Below are 20,617 nucleotides of genomic sequence, written 5' to 3'. Positions count from 1 at the left end.
CGAGTAACATTATAATATAAATTATGCATGACACCTTTCATATACTTTTGAATAAATTCTTAAATAAATATAAGTCCTTTCAATTCGAAAAATATAAATATTTTTTAATCGTTTTGGAAATATATAATACATTGTTACGAAAAAGTTAAACATTGGAGGACATTCGATCGAACGAACCAATAATCGAAATTTTCGAAAAATTTGCGAATACCGAAATTTAATTAAAATATAGAATAAATAATTCTATAGCCTTGTATTCCACGGATTTCAATAAATACCTTTCGATTGATATAAATGTAACTTTAAAATAAAATTAATTTCAAAAAGTTCAAACGTATAGAGACAAAAGTATATACCAATTATAACAATTCGAAATTAATCCATTCGTCGATCGTGGAATATCTAAACAAATTGAAAAGATTTGAGGATATGCTATACAGTTGTGATCGACGTTCGAATGAACGAACTATTCCATTTGTTCGAGACGATACCAGCATCGAGAAAATTGGACGTGCAATTATCTCTACGTCCACCTAGATTCCAATCTGTCTGGCGTTTTCAACAGATGGATATCGTAAAAAACCTTTATACGATCTTCAGAGGAATTTTATTGGCCGCAATTTACGTTGCTCGTCGTTGCGTGTCGATACTTAATAGACACCTCTGTACGATTTTCGTTTTTCCCTCGTTTCAATAGCATGCAGCAGAAAATCGTTTGAATAATAATCGGTCATAGTCGATGGAAAAATTATTCGTTGCCGATAAAATGTTCAAACTGTTCGTTTAATGGAAATGTGATATCACGCAATAAGATTGGTAGTCTCGTTTTAAATCGATTGATTTGTCTCGTTCGATTGTATTGGAGCTATTGGAGCAAGATGATCGGTATTGAAATACTTGATGGAATGATAATTGCGTTCCTATTATAATTTTCTTGCGTTCCTTTATGCTTTACTGCATGTGAATTTTGTTATTTCATTATTAATTATTTTTATTAGTAATAATCTAAAGGTGGAAAAATACGCAAAAATATATAAAACATTCAGCGTAGATAATCCGTTATAATACATTTCATGGGTAAAAGAAATCTTTGCTGAGGTTTCAGTTAAATTTTCACTTATGATCGCAAAAAATTTGAATTTGCATAGCTATCTATAGTCTACATATTATCCTTATTATTTCGAAAAAAATTATTGATTTAACGAATGAATGTGAAATTATTCTGACAGTCTTTATGGCTAATTAAACATACGTTATATATTCGTTCCTCATTTGTTTAATTAAATAGAGACTTAATGCCTAATTACACAGAAAATTGTTCGTTTGATGAATAAATGCGGATTTGTTACACTGGTTAGTTTACTTCTCATTTGTTTAATTAAGTGGAATTAATTTTAATATTTAATTCAATATAAAAATTGTTAATTTGTTACACAAATATGGGATTATATCATTCGATAGTTTATTCATATTAGATGATATTACGCTTTCCATTTTTTAAATTATATGAAGTTATTATATTATTGTATATTTGTTTGATCAGATATGAATATTGTCACACGTGTTACAGCGAACTGCTCTACTTGTCTGATTACATTCAATCCCATTCTACTTGGACGACTAGACACGGAGATGTTCTATTTGCCCGTCCAGATATGTATCTATCCTACTTATTGGGCTAACGTAGTTATTCAGTTGGCCCCGTCAGATCTGATACGCGACTGTTCTACTTGTCTGATCATACGCGTCCAAATTCCATTTTCCTGTTTCAACAATGATGTATTCTACCTGCATGTCTATACGTGTAATTACTATGTTTCATAATTGATTATTATTCCATATACTACTTTGCATCTTGTCTTAGTTATTCTGTCAGCTTCTAACATTTACTCAACGTTCTTTTCTTCGTTTACACAGTAGATATAGAAACAGAACAAATTTATGGTACAATCCAATACTTGCTTTTTAAATATTTTGATTTTAATGAAATCAAAATTAGTTACATTGTAAATATCGTAAATATTCAACTTCGAATATTCGTCTTCGACGAAATTCCAAACATATCGCTACCAACAAAATGTCAACTTATAGATACAACATTATAAAATTTATAATTCTAAATTTTCCCTCGTAATCAAAGATACAGCGCGCCAATTAAATTTCTACCAAGTTCAAATTATGTCAATATTCCACTTGCATCACTTTCAAAGTAGACGATGAGTATTACAAGATATTTACAATTCCAAGCTTCCTCTTATAATCAAAGATACGAAAAACAAATGTATATAATAATTCCAAATTTTCCTTCCAAATTAAAAATGCTGAAAAGCATCTTCCAAAGCATCCACCGCGTGTCTATTGAATCTTTATCAAATTTGAAAATTAAAACTGTGCCAATATTCTGCTTGTCTCGTGTTCGAGGTAGACGACGCTATTCTTATCCGCTAGCGGAAATAACTTACCCGACAGCTTCCCTGTAGAAGACGCTGAAGAGCACTATTCCCACTCCCGCGCCGGCTTGCACGATCATCTCGACGAACTCCCGCCGTTTTCTGAAGTAATGGCCCAGCATCAGGCCGGCAGTTTCTCTCACGAAGCCAGCACCGGTGCCCAGTACCACGCCGTAGCTGTTACATTTTGCAAACGGTGAATCGTTTCACTTCGCAGTAGCGAGCACTGGGAATAGCTTAACGATTTGTTAGAAGAGCGAGAGTGGGCAGGATGAAAGAGGAAAAGCGTTAGATACGTTTTCGAGGGCATACGCGAAATACGCGAATCAGAGCCAAGTTTCGAGCCAATTGAGATTTACAAGTGTTGGCGAGTTTCCTTGAGATATTGGCAAATTTGAAGCTGCTGATTGATCGTAAAAGATTGAGAGATGTTATCATAGTTTAGGGGGAAAGAAACTAGAGATTTCGAGATTTTCCAGCTGCAGTGGGTAGGATTACGAGGAGGCAGAGTCAGATCTTTTTGCAACTTGTAGGATTTTGCAAGATTCTATTAGAATTTTTTTGATATTCTACGGATTTTTACAGATTTCTTAGAACTTTTGTTAAGATTGTTTAAAATTTTGTTCGAGGTGTTAGTAATTTGGTAACGCTGTTTGTCCGATTTCTTCCAAGGGTTGAAGGAATTTTAAATTCAACTAGATTAACTAATTAATTAAAATTTGCATACAATTAATAAAAATAAAGGAATTTTTTAATACGACTTAAATTTGTGTTAGAGCGAGTATCACTCTGTCTTTATGCTATTTTCAAGGCAAATTAATACTACTGAAGAAAAACAAGGTAAAAAATGGAAACTAAATCTCAAGAAATCTTTTCCTTATTTCAATAACCATACCGATGACAATAAAAAATAAATTAGTTTCTAATGCGGCACAAAATGCCAGATCATACAAACAACATAAAATCGATTCCTTGATGTTTCTTGAAAAAAAAAAAAAAAAAATGATATTTCATTGAATAAAAATTTCACACCATCAAAGAGAATCATCTATCAAAACTTTCACATTTCTGCTTTCTGCTGTAATCACGTTATATCATTTGTTAACGCTATATGTCCCATATATTTCTTCGAACAAATCCTGTTAATTTTTTCTTTTTCTGCAGAGTTCAGGATCTAAGCTTTCAACGAAGACTGATCGTCTTCGATTCGGACATCGAAGGGTCGTATCTCAAGGGAGCCACAGGTCCAGCCTTGCCAGTTTCCGCCTATCCCCTATCATTTTTCACTTCCTGGAAAAGCTGAGTTTTGCGTTTCGTATAAGGAAAAAAATGTCACAGTTTTAATCTGTTTTACTTTCGCTTCGAACATTAAACAAAACCTATGTTTTCATCGCTCTTCAAAAAAAAAAAAAAAAAAAAAAAATCGCACCACGTTTCAGCAAAATACAAACTTATTAAAATTGGACAAAAAGTATATTAATTTTTCGTTAAGTTACTGATTTATTAGGGCTAGAAAGAAATGTAAATTAATTGTTCGTTATGTCACACTACGTAATTCGCACAGAATCGTGGAAAACGCGAATTTCATAATTAGCGAATGTTCCGGGAAATACGAATTAAGTCAGAAGGAATTACTAAGGAAATTGGACAAATTTGCCAGAATTCGAGGAAACGTGAATTAATTCGTCAGAGTATGAGAAAACGCGAATGGTTTAAGGATTCGACGAAATGTTGTATAAAATTGAAATCATTTGAAATAATCTTTAGAAGGAATCATGAGTTTCTTACGGATTTCGGCCTCGTGTAATCATCCTGTGATGACACTATGGCGACGTTGTACGTTATCACTAAAAATAGTAACTCTTCTACCTTTCACCTAATACTGAATAATAATAAAAATAAAAATAAAACATTACATTTACTTGATTTTATTAATCTGCAAAATATGTACTTGGAAGAAATTTCACTAACAACGTTATAAACAAAACAAATAACATTAACGATACAAACATGATTTTGTTTGATGATAGCCAGACTGCGAATATTTATACAAATGTATATGCTTATGAACATAATTTTAAGTAAAAGATTGTTTTACGTATCGAATTTTATAAAAAGCATTATACTTTGAGGTGTTTTATATACCGTGTGACTTAGACGATGTGTCATGAGTTTTCTATGAATGTTTACATTTTTAAGTTTCCCACAAATGCATAAAAGTCCGCAATGTAATGATAGCTTTTAAGCTTAATATAGGAAGAAATAAAACACGAGTAAATTCGTGATATGCATTTCAGAGTTTCTGATTATTTGAAAGAGAGTTCGTGAGAGTTAGTATGAGAACGTGGTTGTGTTCTCCAGCGACTTAAAGCGAGATATGGCGAGCGTTTGTTGCGTTTCCACTGAATTATTAATTCTTTACAAGAGTGCGTAGTAACTCTTGGATGGTTCTCAGTGGAAGTTCAAGTAGCTGGAATCGCACGAACTTTAAAAGTTAAAGCGGAATACAGAGAAAAAAGAAAATAAAAACCGGAGATCCGCGAATTAATTATCTTTGAGACTCGGAACTGGCAAAAAGTTTTTAATTAAATGTACGTTTCAAAAAATTCTTTGAAGTAAAACGAGGACATAAAATAATCGTCATTTTTCATGATTATCTTCTGTTTACGACGAGAAAAGTCGTTTCAAATGCTGTTGGAATTAATCAGTAATATAGTTTGAATTAATTCAATCGTTTCCAAAGTCTAAAGATCATCTGAATTTTTGTTTCAAGGAAGCAGTGTAGTTTTCAACAACACAGTAATATAGAAATAATTCACATAATATAAAACACATACTTTATGTAAATTTAATATGAAAACAAATGGCAGAGGTATACATAATTCAACCAGCAGTGAATGTATTTGATCATTTTCTAATTTTATATTCCGTTTCTTAATTCTCTAACAACATTCCATAAATATCTTTTTATCACCATCGTTTCCATGTTATACTAATTTTACGTTTCTTTTCATGTATTTTACAGTAAAGCGTCACTTTTCAACGTCAAGTTTTGAGAATTCAAAAGCAACAAGGAAGTTCCCAATTTTGATTTTGGATTGTGACTTATTGATTTCGAAAATCTACTTTAAGCAAGTTGAACAGTTGAAAAAAATTATTAAAATAATTAAAAAAAATTAAATTAAAAATAATTTAAAAAATTGCAGAAAATTATAAAGTCTAAAAATCAATTTCAGAATTTTTTCAAAGTATCGTTTATTCCTCTTTCTTGGCTCTGAACATACGCAGCTTATTTACGATATTATGCAATCTATAAATAACCTAACGCAAAACATCCGTCCAAGCTTGTCTTACCACGATAGCAACGTGTTTGTTAAGTAGATTGGACGAATACGAACTTTGAATCTGGCATCTTGCATCTTTGAAAGAACGAGGCAGTTTGTTACTCACCTGAGGAGGACCTGGTGTAATTCTGCGGCGAACGAGGTGAAGAACGAGGCCAATGCCAGCACGAAACCGCCGATCACCGCTGTAAGCCTTGTACTTCCACGGCGACACGCGCCAACGACCAAGGGTGCCGATCCACGGGAGATCGCAGTGCTCAATGCGCCAACCCACGCTGAAACGTTAATTCGATGGTTACTTGGAAAAGGCCAAACACGTGAACTGCTTGCTGCAGTTCTTCTCTCCAGTGTATTTATCAGGAAGGACAAACGTTGCTTTTCTGTTTCCTGGAAACCATGCTTTTCCATCGATTCGAGTTCTTATTACCGAACAATGCTTTCTTGGGAAATTTTTGATTTTTTTATAAGATAATATTAGTAACTGTTGAAAGGTTCTAGTTATGGCAAAGGTTTGTTGTATCGTTGAGATAATAAGATTTTAAGATGACGAAGAGAACTCCTTTCAATGGACAAATATTTGGTTTTAGAAGGATTAACGGCATGTTACTTGGAGCTTTGTTAGCTCAACATGTTGCTTGCTATTCGTGATTAAGCGAAAGAAAAGTGTAGCAGTTATCGATCGACATAGTATTATAAAATGAAATAATCTGAACAGGCACGTGTGTTTTAAAATAAATCGTAGAACAAAGAATCGACTAACAATTAATACCATTTCGATGGTTATTAATCGTAAGAATGGAAATCACCAATAAAAATTCAGAAGGCACTGAACATACGTCAAGTGTTAATTGCTAGCTCATTGGAAAATTAAATAATCCAAACAGCTACGTTTGCTTCGAAATGAATCGTAAGGCGATTATATTAATATACAGGGTGGTTGGTAATTGGTGGTACAAGCGAAAAGGAGGTCATTCTACACGAAAAAAGAAATCGAAAATATAGAATAAAAATTTTTCGTTTGAGGCTTTGTTTTCGAGAAAATCGACTTTGAATTTTCGCTCGGTACGCGTGCACTTTAACACGTCTCGTTATAACGGATCTCACTGTAGATCGTTGTCTCGATTGACGTTATTGTAGCCTTTCATACTTTATTCATTCATTAGGAATACATTATTTCATTACGTATTCCTAATTTTCCGTTACGGCAAATACAAACTTAAACTGCGATAATATCCATCGAGACAACGATCTACAGTGAGATCCGTTATAACGAAACGTGATAAAGTGCACGCGTACCGAGCGAAAATTCAAAGTCGATTTTCTTGAAAACAAAGCCTCAAACAAAAAATTTTTATTCTATATTTTCGACTTCTTTTTTCGCGTAGAACCACCCCCTTTCCGCTTGTACCACCAGTTACCAACCACCCTGTATAATAACCAGACTATGGACTTTTATGGGAATTCATATTTTTCCGAATATAATTAAAAAGATAGGAGCTGGCTACAAAATTGTTCCACTTACCAGATATTTTACTTATTTTTTCTATATTGTATTATCTACATCCTGTGCAATCTTGCACTTTTAAATTTCCTATATAAATGCACAGAATGTATATACATGTAACACATAAAAATATATCAAATACCAAAGTATAGTACTCATTGTAATATTTAGTACGCAATATCTAGATTCCACTTTTTTAATTATCCTCGTAAAAACATAAATTTGCATAAATATCAGCAGTTTATTAACCAACAACTATATGATCCTAGACGATTTAATAATGTCGGTTCATCGCTATAATAAAAATCCATGAGTCGTCGATTTCAGCGCTATTAGACACGAAATACCAAGAAATCTCCGAAACAACAACCCTCATTCTGTTGGGCGAATAGAAGAGGCGGACATCGAACAATAAAATTCCAAATGGTCCCTGTTGTCCTGCCATGATCCTCCTCGACGTTCCAGCACGCTGTTTGCCCACTTGGCGGAACGATCGCCGTGCGAAATAACCGGGAGGAATTGCCACGATGAGGAGATACAGCTGCTCGCGAGCCTTTTTAATTAATAAGGAGAGCGTAACACGAACAAGCTTGGACCGTTCTTAATTACTCGAATTAACTGTCTGGGTCAGGCCGTCGGCTTCTTAATTAACCGTAGTAAGGACTTAACGTTTCGACGAAGCTTGCGAATCCTATGGATACCAGTGAAGTTGAGATAGCGTTAAATTTCACGGTGCAGTTAGGTGACACTCGTAGGAACATGTTAGAAGTTGACTTTTAGCTTGTTTGCTAGCATTCGCTGTTGAATCAGAATGTTTTAAAGGAAATAGGGGAATGGAGGAAGTTTGTGATTTCGTTTTGTAGTTAGGTGGTTTTTATTAAAGCCGCAGGTAGATTTTTATTTTGTTTCTCGAAGGAAGATTACATTGGTACATAAATGGAAAGATTCTTGCGGCATTAGTTTGACGAGCTTCGTTATGGGAGTGTAAACACACGTTAAGTATATAGGTTTGAATAAAAAAATGGCTTTTCATATGTTCGTATTATGCGTATTCTGCAGTTGCAAATGCAAGTTTGCATTCTCGAAGCTTCTGTAAATACATAAAACTCTGCAGTCTAGTAATAAGACTCGATTATCACGATTATATCGATAAAGTTTGGAACTTGTACCTGAACACATACACCGATCAAGAAAGCATCATACTTCGCTATGCATATCGACAGTAATTTGGATTAAATTATATACTACTAGTTATTACGAAAACTATTACAACACATATGCGTCAATTAATTACGTCCAAGTACAAGTATACGAAGTTTCGTATCATTTAATAGTGTTTTCGTATCACTGCAAAAATTCGATACTGTTTAAAGTGACATATAGAATCTGCTAAAGAAAAGCGCTTCAATGGAAGATAAAGGAATGTGCAAGTGCCATTTTTAGCTACTATAATTCAAGGTATGCAGCTGTGCAACGGTTCAAAATAGCTGCTGAACAAAGACGGGGTCGTAGGGATGCTCATTAACTTTCCAACTTCATCGAGGCCACTCGCTTATCACCGTTATCAGGCAGAGTGTCATATCTCACCGTCTAACTAGAAATCGATAGGGACACGTCGCGGAGTCCGCGCCGGTTTAATACCAACGAAAATTATTGTTCAAGTTATGGCCGTTCGGGTTCCACGGTTCGTTGAAAGAAAAATGGCGGGATAGGACTTTAACGGAGGCACGCCGTGAACAAAGGGAGCACGTTCGAGTCCGCTTGATGAATAATGCAAGAAGCCCGGTCCTTCCTTCGCTTCTGTTCTTTGTGCTTGCAACACTGTCGAGCATCTTGGAATTTTTGAATTTTTCTTCTACGATCAAATTGATCGAGGTCGGAAAATCGAATGGCTGTTCGTCTCGAGGGATTTTGAACTAGGATTTGCTTTTGTATTCCTGGTGTAAGCATAGGTTTCATCGAGTTTATTATTAGGTTTACGATTTTTTTGTATCCTTTTTAAAGGTTTTCCTATTTCTCCTCTGTCAGTCACATATTTGTTGCTCGGTGGGCTTCTTATAGTATACGAATATTTTACAACGATTTTCTTTTATAGAGTACATTTAGTTTATTGCTAGATTTAGAAATTTTTATTTTTCTTCAGGTTTGCTCTATCTCTTGTTTGATCCTTCGCTACTTAATTCCATTCGTACAAATTTCATATTTTAATTGCTGATAATTCTGGTATTTATTTAGTTAATAGAAGTTACATGTACAGCTCAGTAGCTTTTTACATTGTTACACTTTTCTCTGTACTTTGCGGTATCTACCGTACGTCATAATATTGTTTGCTCTTATTCCCTGGCCAACTATTTTCATCGCCTTCGCTATCGTCTCGTGCAGTCCTACTTATTTGCATAGTTCATTAGTTCTTATTAATAAGGAGAGAGAATAGAGGACCGAGTATTTCTTTTATAGAATTCTTAATATTTCTCCTTTTTTTTATCAGAACATTTAGAATTATTAGTTCTCTTGTATACATAAGAAGGTGTACAACAAATATGCAATAGTTGGTATTGCATATCATTTTGACAAATCCAACTACATTGAGAGATTAATATTTAAACATAAAATTATACGATTTAACATCTAAATAATTCAATTAAACACCCTCTTACTTTTAACAATCAATCGAATAATTTTTCTGTTGCTCTATTCATTGCTTCAAGTAATCTTTATTTATATGGAATATTATCGATTAGATTTCTCTTTTTATCTTTTGTCCTTTGCCTTATACACTATACGTGTGGATATATGTATAATCGCGTATATACAGGGTGTCCCAATTTAAACGTCAAAATTTCGGGAACATATAGGGGACTGATAAACTAAAAAAAAAAAATGTCTTTTAGGAATTTATTCGTTTTTGCTGCATTTTAGAGAAAATCGCGAAGAAGGAAACAGAAGTTTTTTTCGTTTTTACGCTTATTTATTTACAATTATTTAACGAGAGTGAGACTGAATCGTAGTTGCAGTGTATCAAATATCACTGGTATCTTCATTAAATACATGACAACATAAATAAATAAGCATAAATATAAATAACAAATAAGCTTAAGAACGAGAACTTTGATGTTTTTTCCTTTGCAATTTTCTGCAAAATGCAGCAAAATCGAACAAACTTTTAAAAACCCTCTTCTTCTTATTGTTAAGTTTAAGAACGTTAAGAACTTTTGAAATTTATACTGGCCATATCTTGTAAATCGGGTTTGTACACGTCCTATTAACAAATAAATAAACGAATAACTAAATAAATACTGTTAATTGCATTTCAAGTTAAAACATTCCTCAAACATTCCTCCACAATTTCACTCAATAAAATACTTTCCTCAGTAACACACATCATTTGCCGTATGAACAGCACGTTTGCACCAATGACGCACGATTCGCATTCTGTTTGAAAGTTTGCCAGCCAACAAAGTTAAGAAACGTCGTCTCCAGTCGTGCAAAGGTGAGGTTGGAGAAGGGACCGGAAGAGGGGCCGAACCATTCTGAGTCATCAGTTAACAAACGTATTTCGCGGTGCAAACCTGCTAAATCGCCGTAACACGTGCACCGCCTTTCAATAATTTTCGATTCGCGCACTTTACGCTCGGACGGTCGCGTAAATCGGAGGTTTCATTAACAGGAAACCACCGGCCTCTGATAAAACTTCCACTTAGCGTCCAACGAATAACAACACGCGGATTCACTCGTAATTATTCGATTTCGATGAACCACGTTGTGGAATCCGGAACACGCAACTGTTCGCTTGCATGTAATTAAAGATTCGTTGTAATTAATAACGAGTAGATTAAAAGAGGAACTACAGGCACTTTGAAGCGTTTGGAGCGCGTGTAAAATGGAATTTCAAATGTTTGTTTTCGTCTGTGAGAAATTCACAGACGAAAACGATGTTCCCAGAATCGAACAATTCTAGGAACATCTTCTTGCCATCTTTTGGATAATACAAGTGAGAATAACGTTCTTAAAAATGAAAATGTTCTCGGGAAATACTTGAGATTTAGAGCATTCTCGAATATTCCAGTACTCTTCGTGATTACTATACTCTGCTAAATTGTAATATTCTCGAACATATTGGTACGTAAACGACAGTTAGATGTTGCATGAAATTTGAAAGCTTTCTGATGTATTTTCCTTATTATTGAATATCGGATTGAGGTAAAAGATATTTTAAAGATATTTTCTAGCAAACCTTTATGCTACTAAGTAAGGAAAAAGCCCATGAAAATTTCAATATATATCTAAATAACAATTAAAGATTGCGTTTTTTTAAATATTCCCTTGCAATCTTTATGCTGTAAAATGAGAATAACATTTTTAGAAATGATAATATGTATTATATTTTTCAGAATTTTAACGTATAAATAATTATCAATTAAAAGTTGCGTAAGAGTTTGAAATTGGCCAAGGTATTTTCAAAAGGAATATCGTGGTGTATATCGATCTTGAACCCTTTACATCGACAAGTGTCTAATCTCGAGATTTTAATCAACCAGCCAAGGAAAGGTGGATCGGTCACGTACACCGAGTTTCCCTTCGTTTAATCCCATGAATAGGGTTGTCGAATCTGTTACAAGATTTTTCAGAAACGATCGGTTAATAGAGCGGAAAACACGAGAGCGTGCTTATCGAACACAAACACATCATCATTGAAGTTCTTTAAGTGATAAAACGTTGGATGTAATACCGATACGCAAACGAATTTCAATTAAAATAATATGGAGTAGCGTAGAAAGTATAAACGACAGCTTTAGAAACCTTAAAATTGACTTTATAAATTTTCTTATCTCTAGAAATGTAGACCTTCGGACGTTAGACTCTTAAATTTTGTACGTTAATTTTCATTACTTTGAATTAAAATTTTAAGATTAGAACGAACGTAGCAAAGTGAAGATTTGATTAAATGAAACTTTCTAATTTTTTAGAAATTTCATGGAAATTTCGATCCTTAAATTTCTTATATTTAAATCCTTTAAGTTAAACCTTTAAAATTTAAATCGAAGCAATAAAAATCAAATTTTGCTAAATCTGTTAGCTCGTCCAGTGTTTAAAAATCCTGGAATTGATTAGATTTAGATTCTCTTTTTATCGAAATTAACGTAAAACGAGCAAATCTGATTAAAATCGATATTTCGCTGAAATTAATTCGAAATTAGATGCGAACTGAAAACAGACATTTTTTATCGAAATGTACAGGCAGGTGCAAATCCGAGAACGCATCTGGTGCCAGCTTTGGTGCTTAGAGCTGGATTACTGGATTTCAGTCAGCCTCCCCTGAAATTAAGGACACGTAATAGCATTATGTCCCCACATATATCACCTAAAAATATAGAATTCAGGAAGTTATTCGAGAATCTTTTTTCCACCTGTGTTCGCAATCTTCTAAGAAGCTTCTCCTGGAACAGATCTACTGCCCTGTGCTACTTTATGACCTCTTCGAATTTGGATGATGTTACGAGTCGTATAAATGACAATTGCAAGTAAAAATCATCGAAACAAAATCACGTGGAAGATTGAATAGAAGAATAAAAAAATATTGATACAATTTGAATTGAAACTTATTAAAATTTCAGCGAAGATCAATAGAAGCAATATAAAAGATCATTTTAAATACAAATAACCAAATTATAAAAATGTGAAATCTAATAATTTAACAAGCAATTAAAGCAACAAAAATTCGCTTACGCTCTGTTACACGCTTCGTTTACGATGAAAATTTCAAATAAATCTGAAATTAAAAATTCTGTTTTCTCGTTAAAGTAACATTTTTATATTCCTTACGTTCCTTTATTCGATAGATACAAAATCCGAAGCACTCTCCAAAAGTACAGCAACAGCATTTAATAAGATTATAGAGAGAAGCGCTTGAGAGGTAAGTACACAAAATGTTGAATCCGATCATCGAAGCGGATCGTCTGTCTTCGTGAATTTCAGAACGAAAGCTCGCAGGCCATTAAATCGACCGACGAACAGGAAAGTTTCGTCAACGAACGGCCATAGTCGTTTGGAACGTGAAATATCACGGTGATAATTCCGATAAGATTACTCCTTCGACTCTTCCTCCAAGTTTTCTATTAAAAAGTCGCCGTCCTCGTAACTTTTCTACCTGCTGATTTCGAATTCCTTGCGGCTTCCAGTTGAAATGGAAAAGTAAAAGGGAGAACGATCGAAACCGCGATTGGAGAAAGTCTTCTGATAGTGATACGACTTTGTAAGTGTCATAAAACGAGAAAAAACAATCCGGCGAAATGATTTATGGTGTTATAACGTGTTTGGAATAATCGGTTTAAATAAAGTAGAATCGTTAGCGAAATTTTTACGTTGTTTCGAAACTTATTCGAAACGTATCGTTTTCGTATGTTAAAAGATGCGAAAATTGTAGACGATGAACGAAATATATAATTACTATTTATTTAATTAATTATTCATTGTAAATATAAAAATGTACGAAATCTAATGAAATTCATGACGAATGGTCTTGTAAATTTCTCTAGACATTCGTTATAGTCAGATTAGTTTCCTCTCACTTTTTAACAGTGACGTACGAGTATACATTCGTTTGGAATAATATTTATTCCAAAATAATTTACAACGTAGAATACACTAAATATATACGATTAATTCATGAATATAATTTTCCATGGAAAGAATAAGAAGCTGGAAAAATTTACCAAATGTCCAGCATAGGACAAGTTGTAAAGTACAAATTAAATAATTAAAAAAAAAAGAATAAGAAATAGATACCACTAAACTAAACGAATAAGTTTAGAAGAAAGTAAAAATTCCAGCGACGATTGTATATCGTTGAATGTCACGAGACTTTGTAATCAAATTCCAAGAACCTCAGGATCTTGGTGATTCAGTACTATCGACCTGCATATCGAGGACGAAGGACAGAAATGTGACGAGAGGCGTAATAGCGCTGCAACGGAGGATTACAGATGATTTACGAGTGGAGAATCTCTCGTCGGTGCTTTGTTATCCCGAACGACAGTTCTGGAAACTCGTGTACGCTGTATCGTATTAAATAAACGAGGATAAGAGTAGAAGCAGAGAAACGAGTATTCTGAATGCACTCATTAAACTCTTTCGCAGGTCCATGACAGGCGAGTCTGTCTCCCATCGGACTCTTTTTCCGCAACTTTCTTTCCTCCACTCTCAACTTTTCTCGCTGCGCGCTTAAGAGGATTCACTCGTCCGTAGATACATGCAGACACTTCGCTCGGAAGGAGTTACTTGTCCTTATTTCCCACCTTCGAATCCTTATTCTTTAAACATCTCATTCGCACTCTGCTCTGCAATCTTGATTAGTAGACTACGAATTTTTATGCAAATTCGTATCTGTAGCGAATTCTCAACTAAATGGCGATCGGTCAGATTCAACCGATCGGTTGATATCGGTTGATATTCAGCCTTGAATGAGATTAACGCTCAAAGTGGAGGTAAATTAAATATATTGAGTATTAATGTGCATTCAAAATGCAAATTTTTTATTTGCATTTTTTAGTATACACGTAGAGTTTGACGTTCTGATGCAGACGATTGTACGATCTGGTTGAGATCGAATACGAACAGTACGACGCTCTGATGAAGACTGTGGTCAAATGTTGTTGCTGCTCTCACTAGAAGCTACGTCTCGTCCTTACATCCTGACTTTCCGTCTCTGGATTTTCCCTGGTTTAATTATACTCTCTGGTATTGTCTTCTGTTTACCTTCGCCCTGACCCACCGGCATTTAGGGTGTTTTTTAGCTTCTTAATGATGTCAGCATCGTAAGGTTTATAGCTGGGGGAGGTAGGCAATTCGAACTTCCCAAAAAAGGGAGATGTGTTGTCCGCGTCATAAACTGACGGCCACTCCAAACCTGAACAGTATCTTCAGGAATATGATCGCAGGAGTAGCACTTTGATGGAAATTTATTTTATTTATTAAGTATCGTGAAAAGTAACACGCGCTGAATATTTTATATATTTTCTCATATCATACGCATTCTACGCGTTTTCGTACCTTGAAATTTCTCGGAAATGCGAGATTGCCGCGTATGAAATTTCGTTCATGTAACGTTTCAATCCCATTTTTAACACATCTGACTGTCACTTGACTTTTCAGAAGCCAAACCGATCAACTCCATTTCTCGGAAATTTGACGATCTTTTTACTTGTATCCACGATTAGAATAGAATTTCTAAAATAAAAATTTAAGGAACGACAGCTGATTGTATACAACTTCCACGAATTTATTTATTATTAAAACAGATAACAAAAATATCACTTTTTTCGACTTTTCAATTTATCCTGTTGCTCGATATGAGCAAATCATTTGATAATTAAAATGCACGGTCGCGTCTGTCTCCGATGGATCATCGACTTGCACGCGAATGTTACGCGCTGACATAACTATGGTTATCAGCCACGGGAGAGATTGGCTAAGAGAAACTGAAGTTCACGCTCTTTTAAACGCGGTAGTTTTAAACGTATAAAAAAAATGTGTTAAAATGTACACTAAATAAAATGTATGCTGTGACGTCTGTGTTGATCGACTGTTAGAATATGTATACTAATTGAATGTCAGAATATGTCTAAATTGATTGAAGGCTCAAAGATGTGCTCTGATGGAAAGCTATATCTGATAAAAATAGGTATACTGATAAAAAGCTAGAATATGTATTATCATAATATTCAGAGAATCTGAGCTCTTAAATTTGTACAGAACACGTGCTGGCTATTGGTTGTTGCTAAAAATTAGTTTTTCAATCAACAGCTTCTTCCGCTGGTTTTAAAGTACTTTTCAAAGATACAAAGCTCACAACACGTCCCAGACTATTGAGTGCGAAACAAACTAGAAATCCCAAATGCAATTGCTCATGTCCCCTTGATAAATCTTAAGATTCCAACTCAAAAGTAGCTCCCTTTCGTGCTATAAATTTCACCACGAATACCTCGCGTGGTTCCTTGGTTGTATTTCACTGTAGTGTAACAATCATAGGTATAATTAAGTATAATTAGAAAACCAACGAAGAAATTTCTTTCCAACTTAAAAGTAACAAATAAAAGAAATTGTCCTAAAACATAAAATGAGGGGAGTAAAAACGACAAGTTTTGAGTTACGTCCACAAAAGCCACTGGTTGTAAGTTTGTATGAAAATCATCTTTATGAAAAGGGTTTTATTTACGATTGTTGCACATTAAAAATTCATCCAACCTTTACATGCAACTTGTTTTTTAATATTTATATTATCTAAGAAACACAGCTATAACAAGTCAGAGAAGTTTTTATTATTTATTTCTACTTTCATTTAACCTTTATGTGTGCTGTTTAAACGTTATTATTAATTGAAAACTTATTCATCCCCACATTTTTTATTTTTCAACAACTATATTGCTCAGTATATCTCTTACATTACATAAACACTGTGTACATGTAAACTCATATCGCATCCTCGTATCTCCACTTTTCACTAACTACACGTTCAAACGTAATACTGCGACCATCACAGAACTCACAAAAATTCAATCAACTCGCTATCTAAAAAAGAATAGTCATTTCATCCTTCCGTGGATCTTCTACCATTCCATGAACCGCAGACGCAGTTCGATACGAAACATGATTCTCACCAGTTTAGAGGTTTCGCCGCGACGATCGAAAATCGAACATTTTGCACCGGTGGAAGGCAGAAAATATCTCAGCCTTACACGTGTCTACGATTCCGTAATTGATATTTTAATAGAACCACAAAAATTGCCCTTTATCGACAGAATTTTGTTCGATTAATAATTAGAAGTAAATTTTACTGAAATATCAATTTCCATCTTGTCGCGTTAATTTAGACTTGAAAAACTGAATTCAGAAACGCAAAGAATGAAAAATCTAAATTTTTCTGAAATTTCGGAAGATTAGAAAGATCAGTGGATTTATTAAAACAATTAAACATCTACGTTCTGCTGAAATTTCAGCAGATACAATTTGGTCGATCGTAATTGGAAAGTTGTAACGTTTAACCACCGCACCAGGTACCAAAATTCATTCACTCCCTAAAGGCAACAATCATTTAGACCGGCCATGAACCTCGTGTATCGTTCCAGGAACCGCAAACTCGATACACGAACGCAGTTCCATGCGGAACATCGTTCTCGCCGGTTCGAAGCTTCCGCCGCGAAAATCGAAAATCGAACATTCTACACCGGTGAAAACCGGGAAATATCTGGCAGGCGAAGAATTTCTCGCGGCACTCGAACTTTCGGACAATGCGGTCTGAATATTACTGCTGTTTCCGGCGGCGACTTCGCCACGGGGATGATTATTATCGCGAACGAACGCTTCTCGAGGAATTGTTTGCCGACTATTTTTTCCTCTTCTTTCCTGATAAAATGGTGGCTTTTATTTCGACGTCGAGTTACCCTCGGGGAATAACAGTCGACGAGGCGAGGTGCTTGATTTACAGTGGAAAATTCAGCAATGGGAAAGCGAGTAAGTTTGAGAAAAGCAGGGTTTGAATCGATGGAGCGACCCAATCGATGGCTTTCGATATTCCTGCTTCGTCAGCGAGACGGAACGCTCATTATGTCACCTCGACGTGGCGGTGTGAGACGGGAATGGCGAGTTTACGAAGTCAAATGAACGCGGATTCTTTTGCAGCTGAATGACATAGGGTTGGAATTGCACGCGCCATTCGCGTGCATTCGATTAATTTTATCTTTCTGCGATATTTGTTTAAGTGAATAATTTTAATAGAATTTATGGATTAAAAATAGACTAAATAGGTTTACAGATTAAATAGAATAATAGATCGCAATAGGATGGAATTTAAATTTCCGAGCAATTTACATTTTATTTATTTAATCGAGTATCGAGAGAATAAAATTTTTATTGATTATAACATTCCATTAACAAGCTTAATCGATTGTCAAGGGAATAGAATTGAGATTTTTTTAAACATTTAATTTCTCTTATTAGAAGATTATGATCATGAACTATAGAACTAAGAGAAATCAAACTTTTTATTAAATTCTATTTCTACACTATTAAAATCTATTTGATGTTCAACAAAAAATTCATTAGAAACACCTACACTTAAAAATGATCTCCGGTCGGCCAGCGTTTCGAAACTTCATCTGAACGACATCCGGTAACACGGTTGAATAAAACAGGAAAAATTTCCATTTAATTTTCGAAACGATTAGATCTACACAATCTACCTAATTCCTCTGGCAGCCCTGAAGACTTTATATTACTTCGCGACGAAGCAAACTGTACTCTATTTCTTTTTCATCCTACGAACTTGTTTCAAGAGAAACAAGTCGAAAATGTCAGTTCCATCGACTATTCTTCTTCGGTATTCTGTAAGGCATGGTGGCGTTTTTGGATTAATTACGTGGTTGCGCGATTAATTAATCTGTTCGTTCTTGTCGACCGTTTCAAGCCCATTTGTTTTCCTATCGCGTTCGTTGGTTTTGTCGGACCAATGTCCGCCCGGCCTCTCCTCCACCTCTTTCGTTTCTTGCTGCTGTTGGGCAAACAACATGAAATCGATGGAAAATATTTGCGTCGATTAAACGAGATACCAGCAGCTCGTATTTCTCGTTTTACTTCGAAACAGATGTCTTCTTTCCCTGTAGAATATCCGAGAGAGAGAGAGAGAGAGAGAGAGAGAGAGAGAGAGAGAGAGAGAGAGAGAGAGAGAGAGAGAGAGAGAGAGAGAGAGAGAGAGAGAGAGTGTTGATCGAAGGCTGTTCGATTAAAACGCTTTGTTCTAATTATGTCGATTCGTGGATCGAATAACTTTCAGACTGAGTATCCACTGAAGGTGGTTAGATAACACGAAGTGACATTTAAGACGCTTCACAGTGTGTCGAGCGATGGACAAAAGTAAAAAAAAAAGAAAATGAAGTTTACGAATAACTTTTTATATTTTTGTGTATAAAGAAATGAATCTGGATCATAATCTATTCATAATGTTTGCTAAATTTTTTACCAATTTTGTTGTAGAAAGCGACGCTTGAAATTTATTGCAATTTTCGGCCCCTTTTTTTGAACGCGTCGCCATTCGTCGATTTTTTATACGTTTAATTTGATTTTTACAAGTTACGTTTAACATTATACCGTCTTTCATGCTGGCAAGTAATTTTTTAAAGAAATTAACTATTTGTCGTAATTTTTATGTTAAACGTTTATCAAGTTCGAATTGAGTTTTTAGGAAAGTACCAGCAAGTAGTTCCGCGATTTTTTGAATACTAATCAAGGACACGTTAAACATTATACATTAATGCCAAATTTAGCTGGCCAAATCAGACAGAACAGTGAAAATCATTGTCAATTCATTTGCCGCATCGCGGTGCAAATCATTGTTCAGAGCTTTAGCACAGTCTTCATATTTACATAAATATGTTTATATATTTTTACATTTAAAAAAAGGCAATCATATGTGACTAGTTGAACAAAATTATAAGAAACTTCGTAAATTATACAGATGCAATTTTATGATCTTTTTGCCTGAAACCCAGACAATCGAAATGATGGCTACTAGCTTTAAAGCGTTTTCGCTAAACTAGTAAGCAAATCTTTCAAACAAAACTTATTCGTTTGAGATGAAATTACAATAGGAAAAATTGACCGAAAAATTCTTATTAAACAAAAAATAAATATCACCTCTTCTTTTAAAATGAAATTGTATCTCTTTCGATGTATCAATCGACGCATCTTCACATTCTCTTTAAAATGATATTAGGGGTCTTAGGTCTAAAATTGATTAGTTTACATGTTATGAATTTCATCCCGGACGCCCATAACGCTCGACACACTGTAGCGTTTGGGTCAACCTTATCGATCTGGACCTTGTGGGTTTTAGCCAGACCTTTTTTAATAACTTTGTTAGGACGTGCATGTAACAAGAAAGGCAATAAAAACGGGCGGTCAGATCCCAACGACCTTGAAAAAGTAAAATATCATCCACGATATGATTCTTATCGTTCCGATTCAGATTTATTGGCGACGATATAAAATGGATATAAATAGGAACGTTGTTAATTGAAGCAGCTTCTATGGAGAAGTAAATTTTAATTTTTTACACATTGCACATATTGTGAACAATGTAACGGGTCCTAACGATCAGACCTCCACGACTTTGAAAAAGTAAAATATCATCCACGATATGGTTCTTATCGTTTCGATTTATTGGCGATGATATAAAATGAATATAAATTGGGTGATTGTTAATTGAAGCAGCTTCCACGGAGAAGACAGTTTTCATTTTTTACATATTGGACATATTGTGAACAAAG

General features: G+C 34.6%; 1 protein-coding gene across 9 annotated transcripts in view; it reads right to left on the bottom strand.

The window, feature by feature from the left end:
- The window catches only part of LOC126916525 (monocarboxylate transporter 10-like), a 335,858-nt gene that overhangs the window by 26,898 nt on the left and 288,343 nt on the right, over positions 1–20,617 (bottom strand). For all 9 annotated transcript variants that reach the window (XM_050722383.1, XM_050722387.1, XM_050722386.1 and 6 more), the window contains 2 exons: positions 5,901–6,069; positions 2,463–2,627 (listed from right to left, as the gene is read on the bottom strand). In XM_050722383.1, coding sequence (XP_050578340.1) covers positions 2,463–2,627; positions 5,901–6,069 — 334 coding nt within the window. The remainder of the gene's footprint in view (positions 1–2,462; positions 2,628–5,900; positions 6,070–20,617) is intronic.

The sequence above is a fragment of the Bombus affinis genome, chromosome 5 (assembly GCF_024516045.1).
Source record: "Bombus affinis isolate iyBomAffi1 chromosome 5, iyBomAffi1.2, whole genome shotgun sequence".
Lineage (NCBI taxonomy): Eukaryota > Metazoa > Arthropoda > Insecta > Hymenoptera > Apidae > Bombus > Bombus affinis.
Note: the sequence above shows the minus strand (reverse complement) of the source record. Positions and strands in the feature narration are given on the sequence as shown.